General features: G+C 36.7%; 1 protein-coding gene across 1 annotated transcript in view; it reads right to left on the minus strand.

Moving 5' to 3' along the window:
* Positions 1 to 5,931: 5,931 nt before the first annotated feature.
* ddb1 (damage-specific DNA binding protein 1) overlaps positions 5,932 to 12,812 on the minus strand; it is a 94,886-nt gene continuing 88,005 nt past the window's right edge. The window contains exon 27 of the mRNA XM_074667033.1: positions 5,932 to 6,542. Coding sequence (XP_074523134.1) covers positions 6,459 to 6,542 — 84 coding nt within the window. The 3' untranslated portion in view covers positions 5,932 to 6,458. The remainder of the gene's footprint in view (positions 6,543 to 12,812) is intronic.

The following is a 12,812-nucleotide window of genomic DNA, read 5'->3' on the forward strand; positions in this document are numbered from 1 at the left end:
ACACTGTGGCAAAAACATCACATTTCTGTTCACATTCACAGGCTAAAAGCTAATCAGAAGCTAAAGGCTAAAACAAAAGCGAATGGCTAAAACAGAAGCTAAAGGCTCAGAGAGAAGCTATAGGCTAAAACAAAAGCTACAGATTATAACATGGACTATAGGCTAAAACAGAAGCTAAAGGCTAAAACAAAAGCTAAAGGCTAAAACAGAAGCTAAAGGCTAAAACAAAAGCTAAAGGCTAAAACAGAAGCTGAGAGCTTAAACAGAATCCGAAGGCTAAAATAAAAACTACAGATAATAAAATGGACTACAGGCTAAAACAGAAGCTAAAGGCTAATACAGAAGCCAAAGGTTAGAACATGTGCTTAGGGCTAAAACAAAAGCTAAAGGCTAAAACATGAGCTTAAGGCTTAAACATGAGCTAAAGGCTTAAACAGAAGCTAAAAGCTAAAACATTAGCTAAAGGTTAAAATTTTGGCTGAAGACTAAAGCAGAAGCTAAAGGCAAAAAAAAGCTAAATGTGTTAACATGGGCTAAAGGCTAAAACAGAAGCTAAAGGTATGAACATGAGCTAAAGGCTAAAACAAATGTTTTAGGCTTAAACATGAGCTAATGGCTAAAACATAGGATAATTGCTAAACCACAAGTCTAACGCTAAAACACAAGCTAAAGGCTTAAACCCGACTTTAGGCTAAAACAAGGGCTTTGGGCTAAAAACAGAAGCCAACGGCTCAAACAAAACTTACAGGTAAGAACATGAGCTAAAGGCTAAAACAGAAGCTTAAGGCTTTAAAAGAAGCTGAAGGTTAAAAAAAATGCTTAAGGCTACAACATGAGCTAAAGGCTAATACATACGACTAAGGCTAAACCACAAACCTGAGGCCAAAACAGCGCTAAGGGGTTAACACAGACTTAAGGCTAAAACAAGAGCTTGTGGCTAAAAACAGAAGCTTAAGGCTAAAACACAAGCTAATGGCTCAATCAGGAGCTTTAAACCAAAAGACGAGCTGAAGGCTCAAACCCAGGCTAATCTGTTCGTGCTAACGTTGTCTCCAACCCACAGTCAGCAGTTATTCTGCAGTGGTCTGTTCAAACTTGAGAGTCTATCAATAAAATGAAGAGCCAGGTTACGTTAGCTCTGCTTGGTGAGGTTGGAGTTGGTAGATGAGCTCTGGTAGGACAGAACCAGGATTCACTAACGTTACACGTTACAGACACGTCTCAGAGCACCGGGCTGTGAGGAGAGAGAAATATAGCAGCTGCTAAACTACGCTACAAACTGACAAAGTTAGCTTGTTGTCAGGTTTCAAAGCGTAGCTCTACCTAACTGTTGATAAATACCTTACCTCGTGGAGCTGGATCTGGGAAAAAGTTGTCTCAAACAAAGAAAAGTCAAAGTTTTCCTTCAACCATCTGGAAAAACTCAACCTGTTCCTGAAAGAAGAGGAGACGAGGAGAAAACTCGTCATAATTTCCCGTCATTGGTACGAAGGTCCCAACCTTTCAAAATAATGCTTTCACACTGGGCATGAACCAGACCGTGGTCCCATTCAGTCCGGACCAGGGTCCAGTGGAGGTTTCACACCTTTCTTTTTGGTTGGGACCACACAGGAAAGTCTGAAAGTCCAGACCAAACAGCGTTGGAGTGAAAGCCCCCAGAGAAAAGGTGACGGGTGGGAAATGTCAACAGAAACACTCCTGGAGAAATCCATTTTCCCTCGTACCAAAGAATATTGTGACCACTGGAAAAACTGAGGTTAGACCAGTTAAAGAGAAAAACTAAAAAAATCTGACATTTTCTAAAATTTCTGACCTTCGAGGAAAAAGTCAGACTGCTGTTTTTAAACTCAGAACTTTGACTTTGAGGCTTTTCTAAAGCCAAAAGTACGATAACACAGGAAAAAAGTATTGAACATTTCTAACTGAGACTCATCTAATACTTAGTGGAGAAGCCTTTGTTTGCAGTGACAGCTTCCAGAAGCTTCTTGTATGTTTGAACTAATGGCCCACACTGCTCAGGTGTGATTTTGGCCCATTCCTCTGCACAGATTGTCTTTAAATCTGGAATATTCTTTGGTGCCCTCTGGTGAACCCTTTTCTTTAACTCTTTCCACAAATGTTCAGTTGGATTGAAGTCAGGTGATTGACTAGGCCGTTCTAACAGATTGATTTTCTTTTTCTGAAACCATTTGAGAGTCAACTTTGCCGTGTGCTTTGGATGGTTGTCCTGCTGGAAGGTCCAGCCACGTCTCATCTTCATCATCCTGGTGGATGGCAGCAGATTCAGATCAAGAATTTCCCCATACATGGCTCCATTCATTGCTCCGTCAGTTATATAAAGTTTGCCAACACCATGAGATGAGAAACAACCCCATGCCATGATGCTTCCACCTCCAAACTTCACTGTTGGTGTAGTGTTTTTTGGCTGATGTGCAGAGCCATTTCTCCTCCAAACATGGTCTGTAGTATGACAGCCCAAAAGTTCAGTTTTGGTCTCATCTGACCAGACAACATTCTCCCAGTATTCTACAGGCTTGTCAAGATGCTGTTTAGCAAACTTTAAACCAGCTTCAACATGCCTTTTCTTGAGGAATGGAGTCTTGCGGGCTGAGCGTCCATAGAGGCCATGGTGGTGGAGTGCATTGCCTGTTGTTTTCTCTGTAACAATTGTACCTGCTGCCTCCAAGTCTTTCTGGAGCACTTTCAGGGTGGTCCTTGGCTGGTTGAGTCCTCTTCTGACTATCTTTCTGACTCCCTGGTCAGAAATCTTCAAGGAGCTCCTGTGCGTGGCCTGTTGATGGTAAGGTGGTGCTTCTTCCACTTGTGAATAATGGCCCCAACAGTGCTGACTGGAATATTCAGGTGCTTTGATATAAGTCTGTAACCAGTTCCATTCTGATGCTGAGCAACATCGCACTTAACGTTGTGATTTCTTTTCATGTGTGGATTATTTGAGTTAATACCAATGTCTGGGAGAAATTTTGTTTGAATTGCATCTTTGGAAATAAATGTAATGAGGAAAAAGTTGACGCGTTCAATACTTATTTTCCCCACTGTAAAAAATGGTGGGTTTAGAGACGACAGAAACGTTGTTTGAGGCTCGATTCACAGAAAAACAGCAGCTGGTGAAGCTCGTCCTCACACAAAGAGCCGAGAGTAAAGCTTCATCTTTCTCTATTCTCGTACGAGTGTCCCAGCTCTGACCTCCTTGATCAAATTAAACCTGCTCCTTGTCCTGGTTTACAGTTAATGTGGCTTCGCTCTCTGCAGCCCACACACAGGAAATGAAAGTCCGACCTCCACACGAGAGAGACAGAGGAGAAAAACGAGGTCTGCTTCCCTTTGTGTCCAGAAAATCAGGCTGAGCGAGCAGCAAACACGACTTCCTGTTTGTGTCTCTGTGTCACGGCAGCTGACACGCTGAGAGTGGCAGGTCACCGTTTCCTGAAGCCACTTATTATTTTTCTCTTCATCCTCAGAGAAGTTGTTGAGGGATGCCACCTCTCCTCTCAGAGGCCGTGCGGACTGAAACACCAGCTCTGATCATTTCTCCCTTCATGGTCGTGGGTGGGGAGTGAACGGGTCACTTTCTGGCACTGGAAGTCGTCTGTCGCTTTATTCAGGGTTATTTCTGTCACCATCCTGAAGCGTGCAGGTCTTTGCTTGGCCCTGCTGTTTCTGCTCCAGCTCCACGTTTACACCACGACGTCTGCATCATCCTCAGTTTGTTGTTTTCCTGTTTGAACAAAAGCAGCAGCAGCAGACGCAGAGGGAGGAGAAACGGACAGAAAAAGCTGCTCTGTGTATGTTCCTCACTATAGATCTGTAGGAAGCTTTTTGATTATTTAACATCCACCAAGGCCGCGCTGATAATTGGACACAACGAGGACTGTAAACAACTCTAGAAATAAAAATCTCACAACCTTCACTTTCTGTGTTTGACGCAAACAAACAGAATAAATAAAACAACCAGCTTTGATTCACGTCCACGTTAATTAACAGTTTGTGTCGGGGTGTGGAGTTAATTGAAGTGTAGAACAATGAGTTTCCACTTCTGATAGTTTCTCTTCACTGCTGATTCTCAGTGATCCGTCCACAGGAAACAGGTCCCCACACCAGCTTTTAAAAACAGCAACAGCTGCACATCAGACCAAAAGTTTTACTTAATAATAATAATAATAATAATAAAAACTCTTAGTGGGTGAGATTAAACAAGCTTTCAAAACAGATTAAAATCTTAAATGTTTAAAATTTGTGAGGTTGGTGCAAAAAAAGAAAATTTAAAATTTGAAAAAATTTTCAATAAATTGAACTTTAAAATGTTGTAAATATTTTGTATGAGAAAAATTGCAGAACTTTCAAACCTTCCAAAAAAAAAAATTTTAATCAGAAAAAAATTGCAAATATTTCTAAAATTTCAAAGAATTCCAAAAATTTCAAACTTTATTGTAATAAATTTAAAAAATATATAAAACATAAATAAAAAAATCTCGGCTTCAAAAAATTTAAATTTCAAATTTTTTAATAAATCTTAAAAAAATAAAAAAAAATAAAAATTGCAATATTTTTGAAATTTCAAAATTCCAAAAATTTCAAAACTTTATGTGATAAATTTAAAAATATATATAAACTTAAATTAAAAAAAAAACCAAGGTTTCAAAAAATTAAAATAAAAAAACATTAAAAAGTAAATTACAAAAAAATTTGCATATACTTTTGAAATTTCAAAGAAATTCCAAAAATTTCAAAACTTAGTGTAATACACTTTGAAAAAATCTAAAATTTAGATAAATTAAAAATCAAGGTTTTAAAAATTCAAATTTTTTTAAAAAAAGAGAAAAAAAATATGAAAAATTGTTGCAAAAATACTTGTAATTAAAGAAAAAGAAATCCATTTATTGAAATTATAAAAAGTTGCCAATTTTGTTTTATTTTTTTTGCAAAAAACATTTTTTCAACAATTTCGAAATTTTTAAGACATTTGCAAAATGTCAAAACCCTTAATTTTAGAAAATTGCAAAAGCTTAAAAATATAAATGTTTAAATTAAAATCATTTTTTTTTTTTTTTAGATTTCTCAAAAATAAAAAAAATGTAATTTTTAAAAAAATAATTTAAAGAATACTTCATTTTTTGATATTAAGTGTTTCACAAGCACTGAAACACTTAATATCAATCCACTCATCGTTTTTTTTGTTGTTTGCTAAAGTCTCACCACATATCAATCATATTTATTAATCTGTCACGTTGTCAGCTAAATGAATCCATCCACACAGAATTAAAATCAGTATTTCCTTCCAGATTAGTCTTTTTGTAGATGTAGTTATCTTCCCAGGGCTGTAAAACTTGAGGTTAGCCACAGGTGCATGGAAAGTTGGTGGGCTGTTGATGTTGTAGGAGGTGAAGTAGAGCGGTGGCAGGCTTTATTGACAGATGGGATGAAGATTTAGTTCAACTAAATGTTAACACAGGATTTTATTTAGTGTCACAGAAAAATAAAAAATCTTTATTTCAATAATATTTTTGTAAAGCTTCAAGGAGCCGCTGTGAAGGAGTCAAAGAGCTGCAGGTTGATGACCCTGGTTTGGAGCCTTGAGTCGTCTCCTGTGTCCGTCCATGTTTCATGTTTTTCTGCCTGGTATTTGTCCTTGATCAAACCAGAGAGCCGTCTGGTGACAACTCTTCAGCTGCAGCGTAAAAAAACAAACTAAAGGGTCAGGGTGAGGCCGTGAGGACTGGGAGTCCTGTTCACAGCTCAGTGTCGTTTTACTCGGGCTCAGTGGAGCTGTGAGCTAAACGCTCCCAAACGGCTCACAATGAGAGTTGTCAGAGTGAGCGAACATGCTGGTGGTTAGCAGCTGGTGTAGGATTTTTTTAATTATTTGCTAATTAGCCCCTCCTGGTCTGTGTGAAAGAGACAGAGACGAGCATCAACAGTACTAAAAGCAAAGTTTATTAGAAGAAACAAAGAAAACATCACCAAGACAAAATAGCTATAAATCTATGCTTTCCTCATTTCGTTTCCGTACAGCGTGTTTTCTTCCAGACTTTGATAATAAACTCGAAAAGGGTGAATCACGAGCTGGGACTGGCGGCGGTGAAGGATTGGCTCGTCGTTATCCTGCGATCATCGCTCACAGACGGCCCAGAGATGTTTGGGGAAGGGTCTCTGGGTTCCTATTTAAAGTCACAGTTTCCCACACACACGCAGTCACACACACACACACACAAATTCACACACACAGACCAACGTCTCCGCTTTGGTCGTTCTGCTGTCCGAACAGGAAGCTACGCACGCGGCCCCTCCAGGGCCTCACGCGCCGCTGGAGTCTGCAGAACGAACATGCACACGCCGCTCATATATAACTATTTACACATCTGTGAGCAGGAAGCGGCCGCTCCGCGTGGCGTCACGGGACCTTCCTGGAAAGTCGGCGGGGGTCCGGGTGGCGGTGGAGGTTAGTGGATCCTCGTCAGCTCCTCCACGATCTTAATGACCTCGTCCACGGTGGCTTCACGCTTCATGCCGCTGCCGTCATCGATCTGTAAGTGAAGGTGAGCAAACAGTGAGGCTGGGCGGGTCACATGACGCGGACAAACAAACAGACGGAGGGAGGGAGGGTGAAGGAGTCAGAAAGTGGTTTTCATGTCCTCCATTGTTGGAGGTTGGATTGTTTTTGGAGCATCTGTCTGTTCAGTTTTTCATTTTTCTTCTTCTACATCATAATTAAAGCAGTCGCCTTAAAAAAAAAAAAATCCAATGAGTGTCTCTTACAATTCAGATGATTCGTCTTGTTCTGTGGTGTTTTTTTAAGGATTAAATCAAAGTTTTTCGACCGAGCTCCAAGAAAATAAATGTTTGATCTGTTCTTTCTGAAAATCAATCCACAGTTTCAGACGAGTTCTGTCAGATCAAGGTTTCTGAAAGATGAAATTCAGCTTCTTTCTCTATCTTAACGTTACGTTAACCCTTTAACACCAGATGTGTTGTGTGTATATGAGTAAGTGGATAAGTGTATGTGTGTATCTGATATGTAAACACATGTGTGAGGCCTGTGGTATGATAGACATGTTGCTGCTTTTTTTTACCTTGTAACTTAGTTTTTTGAGTTTTTTAATTAATTTTTTTAATAGATTTTCATTTCATTTTTTTTAATTTGCATTTTGTCCCTTTTTTGGGGGGGGGGGGGGGGGGGGGGGGGGGGGGGGGTGATACAAGGATGCTATACGAGTCATTTCATCACTGATATCGTATCAGGAAAATAGGGCAAGGATGATCCGCTATTCTTACGATTCAATTCTGTTACGATTTTTAGATTGGGGTTCTTCGATATTTATAATTTTTAGTTTCTTAATTAACACCAGACCATGTAAAAAAAAAAGTTAAATGATGATAATGTCTACAGATTGTATCAGGAGCCACATTTCCCCATAAAAAATGCACATTACATGAGTCAAAGAGAAACATCTCGCCCTCTGCTGGACAAAAGTGGTAACATTTTCCAATCCAGTTTATAAACAAAAACTGAAATGAAGAATGAGAATTTGAATTAAAAAAATATATATATTTGTAGAGGTGCACCGATACCAATTTTCTGGCCAATCACTAATCTTTAAAAACCCTGACCTGCCGATACCATTTTTTTTTTTTTTATATATATATAACTGACAGCATACACCTTTAATGTTCCAATCTTATTTCATTGAAAATCATTGAACAACACCTGAAACAATAAAATCTTTATGTTTTAACTTAATCACCCAATCACCCATCACTGATCCCCCAAAATTAAGGAAATCAGCACCGATCAATTCAGCGACCGATCGATCAATCGGTGCACGTCTAACTTTTTGAGAAAGACTCATAATTTTGATATTGTCACACAAAAACAATCAATTTTTGATTTTTTCTCCCATCCCTACAGGACACATCTTTCTGTTATCTTGTAAGTTAATCCACTAGAAAAAAAAAATCCAGAAGTGTCTTTGAAGGTCGGTTATTCCTAAACGTGTTACACAATTTGAACAATTCTTATGATTTGTAAAAGCTGAGACGTTGCTCTTTTCAGTTTCAGTGTGTTTTTTGTGCCTTTTTAAATGTATTTTAGATTTTAAATCCTGGATGACTGAGAACTTTTACAGCTCAACCAGGACAAGACAGAGGTTTTAGTTATGGATCCTAAGGCTCAGGGAGAGAATTCAGTATCAAAATTGCAAAAATTGTCTTTAAACCCATCCAATCAGGTTAAAATCTGGGCGTTATCTTTTGACTCTGAGCTCAATTTTATATAACTATAACTAGTTAGCCTTATTTGTCCTGTACAGTGAGCGTTAACAGCTGAATCGCTTTCTCCTTAAGTTTCACTTTTGTTTTCTCCTTTAATGAGGAGCAGCCATTCTCAGGTGGTGGAGATTCAGGTGATGCTGTCAGCGACCTGTATTATTATTTATTTATTTATTTAAGAAATAAGAGACAATGGAACTTCAAGTTTATCCTATAAAATCTGTTCCTGATGTGTGAATGAAAAATTGCAAAATAAGTAAAAAAATGGGATTTAAACAAAAACTTCAAAAAATTGCAAAATCCCCCTTTTTTTCTAAATTTGTAAAAATGTAAAAAATTGAAAAAAAAAAATGAAATGTGTGCAAAAAACATGCTAAAATTTTGAAATATCAAAAAATTTGCCGAACCTAAATAAACAATTAAATTATTTAATAGATTTAATTAAAGCAATTTTAACAATTTCAAAATTTTGCTAAATTTTCAAAAAGATTGTGAAAAAAATTCTAAAAATTGCAAAATAAAAAAAATGGGATTTAAATAAAAACTTCAAAAATTTGCAACACCCCCCCTTTTTCTAAATATGTAAAAATGTAAAAAATTTGAAATAAAAAAAATAAAATGTAAAAGCTGATTTGCAAGAGGTGATACATATTTAGTACAACAAAATGTTAAACTGTGATTTTGTTTAGTGTCTGTGTCGTTATCATTAATACCCTCTGTAAGAAAAATAATTTAAAAAAAAATCTCTATCAGTAATATTTTTTTAAAGCAACAAGGAGCCACTGCAAAGGAGTCAAAGAGCCACATGAGGCTCCAGAGCCGCAGGTTGAAGACCCTTGGGTTAACTGAATCATTCTGGGACAAACGGCATCAGATGTTCCTCACGTTCAGCTCCAGGACATTTTCTCACTGTGACGCTTTCAGACGAAGGAAACCATCAATGATCTGAGCGTAGATTTAGATTTTATGATTCTGACACAGAAAGACGTGCAGACAGTTAAAAAATGACTCTGGATCAGATTTAGGATGATTGTTTCAGAGGAGTACGAGTGAGTAACTGATGCTGAGAGAGTTTCAGATTTAAAGCACTGATTCAGAGAAAGGCGTCCTGGCAGAGGGAGTCAGCGCCGTACGTTGGATCGTCTTTATCATCTCGGAGTGAAAGGGAACGTGGGAACAGTATTTTGTTTATGAGCTGAAGGTGTGATTTTAAAAAGAGCCACGGCAGACTCTGCTGGTTTATTTATCTGCCAGGAGTGACTCTGCCACCTGCTCTGCCACGAAGCGAATCCCCAGCCCGTCTCCAGCAGCAGAGAGCGGCTCATAAAACCGTCTGTGGGGTCTCCCAGAGTTCAGCGGCGCAGGGAGCCAGAGCTCAGGTGACAGCAGAGCGTGAGCGTCTGCGTCTTCAGCAGATGTTTCAGGAGGAGCAGGACGAGCTCGCTGAACGAGCACAGGGCCGGCCTCTAATAAACAAACTGTTATTAAACCAACTTTAATATTTGTGTCAATTACAGGTCAACACAAGCTGTGCCAGCACGGAGCTGTTGAGCCCGCTTAACGCCTCAGAGCTTAATCTCCCTTTGAGCGCGGCGCCGTTCAGCGTGCTCGCGGCGCTGCATTACTCCTTTCATGATGGCGGGATAAACCCAGAATGATCGCCTCACACTTTCAGGGCCCAGCCAAGCGTTCACGTTGGAGTTTACATCCGTCAGAGTTTCCAGCAGAATAACAAAGGAGCCGTGGCCCGGACGGAGGATTACTCTGCTCACACAAACCCTCTTTCATTCACAACGCGTCCTTAAAGCAAAACAATGAGGAAATCTGAAGCTTTCAGAGCAAAAAAAGGACAAAAATCCCTTCGTCTGGAGCTTTGGTCCTTTTTAAATAAACGTAATATTTAATTACTCAGTCAGTTCATCATAAGGTTTGTTAGGTTGTCTTTTTATTTCTTTTTTTAATTAATTTTGTTTTTTTTTTCTGTTGCAGCTTTGTTAGAGCCAGAAATGTAACAATGACCCAAAATGTAAAAAAAAACAAAAAAAGAAATAAACCCTGAAACAGAATAACTGGTTGATAATAAAACAAAAGTGCTGAGCTTGTAATGTAACTTTTGAAAAATTAAAAAACAACAAAATGTAACACCTGACCAAAAATGTAACAAGAATTTATATAATTTGGAAAAACAGTTGAATAATTTCAGGTTTTATTCATTTTTTTACTTTTCTTTTTTTTCATTCATTTTGGGTTGTTGTTACGTTTCAGGCTCCAACAAGCATCTTCGGTTAGTTTGTTAGTTGTTGATTTGACTTAAAGTGTGTCATAATCTTATCCTAATATATTTTGGTAAATTATCCTTAATTTTTATTACCTTAGTCTTAATTTTGGTGAATTTCAGGTTGGTGTAAATTATCCTAAATGCTTTTATTTTGGAAGAAATTGTTACGTGTTAATTATTTTATTCTTTCTTATTTTAATAAATAACTAATAAGTGTATATTATCTTATCCTTTTTTTTTATTTTGGTAGATACTCATGTTGTGGTTTAGTCCTATCCTTTTTTATTATTATTTTTTTTATTTATTTAATTTTATATTTGTGGATAAATATAAGTTCGTTATCATCTTACATGCTTTTATTTTTATTTTATCTTTTAAAAATATTAAGTATATATATCATTCTTTCCTCTTTTATTTTGGTAGGTGATTTTAAGTGTTTTTTTTTATCTTACATGCTTTTATTTTGGAAGATAAATGTTACGTGTAAATTATCTTACATGCTTTTATTTCAATAAACAAAAATTAATTGTATGTTTTCCTTTTTTATTTTGCTAGATACTTATATATTTTTTTATTTTCTTTTATATTGGTCAATAAATATGTGTTTATTATCTTACATGCTTTTACTTTTATTTTATTTTCAAAAACAAAATATTATTTAGTATAATATAACTCCAGCGAGACTTAGTTTCTTTGCCTGGTCTTATTCTCTTTTATTTTCTTTTATTCCCTTTTACCTGCTTTTTCTTTGCTTTTATTGTTTTTAAAATGTTTTTCTTTTATTTGTCTGTTTTTACTTATCTGTTTTTATCATTTCATTCGATCTACCTGTACAGCACTTTGTCTTCAGCTGTGGTTGTTTTTAAAAGTACTCTATAAATAAAGCTGGTATGGTATAGATATAATTCTGTCCTCTTTTATTTTGGTAAGTAATTTTATGTGTTTATAATCTTACATGCTTTTATTTTGGAAGATTATTTTTGTGTGTTTTATCTGAGGCTCTTGTTTTGGAGATTAAATGAAAAGTGTTCATTATCTCACATGCTTTTATTTTTATATTAATTTTGAACAATGTATTATTCAGTATATACTTATAAAAATATCGTCCATTTTTATTTTGGTTGGTAAATTTTTGTGTTTATTATTTTACATGCTTTTATTTTGCCAGAAAATCTCAAGTTTTTTTTTTATCTGAGGCTCTTATTTTGGAGAATAAATGTTAAGTGTTTAATAATCTTAGCCTGTGTTTTTTTTTGATAAATTGTCATTTAAGTTATACAATCATGTCTTCTTTTATTTTGGTAGATACTTGTGTTGTTTATAGCCTCCTCTTCATTTTTGTCTTTTATTTTGGTAAATAATCATGTGAGTTTATCTGAGGCTCTTACTTTGGTGAAAAAATGTTTCCTGATTAATATGTTGTCATCTTTTAATTTTTATTTTAATAATATTTAAATCATATTTAGTAAATATAATCTTTTCCACTCTTATTTGGTAGATGATTCCATGTGTTTATTATCTTACATGCTTTTATTTTGGTAGATACTCATGTTGTGCTTTATATTTTACCTACGTTTGTAATTTTTTTCTTTTTCTTTAGTAGATAATCTTTCAGTATTTATAAATCATATCCTCTTTTATTTTGGTAGGGTATCTTTTCCTGTTTAATATCTGTTTCTCCTCCTCCTCCTCTGGATCAATCTGTGTATTTCTTTATATTGTTATTGGTGTTATTTATCCGTCCTGAGTGAAGACGTTTCATTTCCTTTCTCCTGTTTCCTCATTAAGACGTAATGAGAGTTTTTCTCCACTTCATCACCTCCAGTTTTTATCAGACGTCTTTTTAACTTTGTTATATTTCCTGGTCTCTGGATGAGGGGTTGAAGGATGATGATGTTTTTAATGATAATCTGATCATATAAAGCTCTGAGCTGATAAAACCTGACTGCTGGGTCTGTTGTTTGGACTCTTTTATTTACTCCCGTTAAACCGGTTTGAGAAGTTTCAGAAAACATTTTCAGCTTTGTCCAAACCACATTTTAAAGTCCCAGCGCTCCTGACCTTTCACAGGTTAACAGACTTAATTCATCCTGAGGTCCACGAGGGGACGTTTGAGCCGCTCTGCCCTAAAGGCGTTCCTGAGCCCACCTCGTCAGCAGAGTGGCGTGGACAGATGGATAGACGGACAAACGGCTGAAAACATAACGCCTCAGGCCACGGCTTCTGCTGGCGGGGAGGCATAAAAGATTCA

This window comes from Halichoeres trimaculatus, unplaced genomic scaffold, assembly GCF_033239565.1.
Source record: "Halichoeres trimaculatus isolate MK-OKI-2021-1 unplaced genomic scaffold, fHalTri1.1 fHalTri1_scaffold_3, whole genome shotgun sequence".
NCBI lineage: Eukaryota > Metazoa > Chordata > Actinopteri > Labriformes > Labridae > Halichoeres > Halichoeres trimaculatus.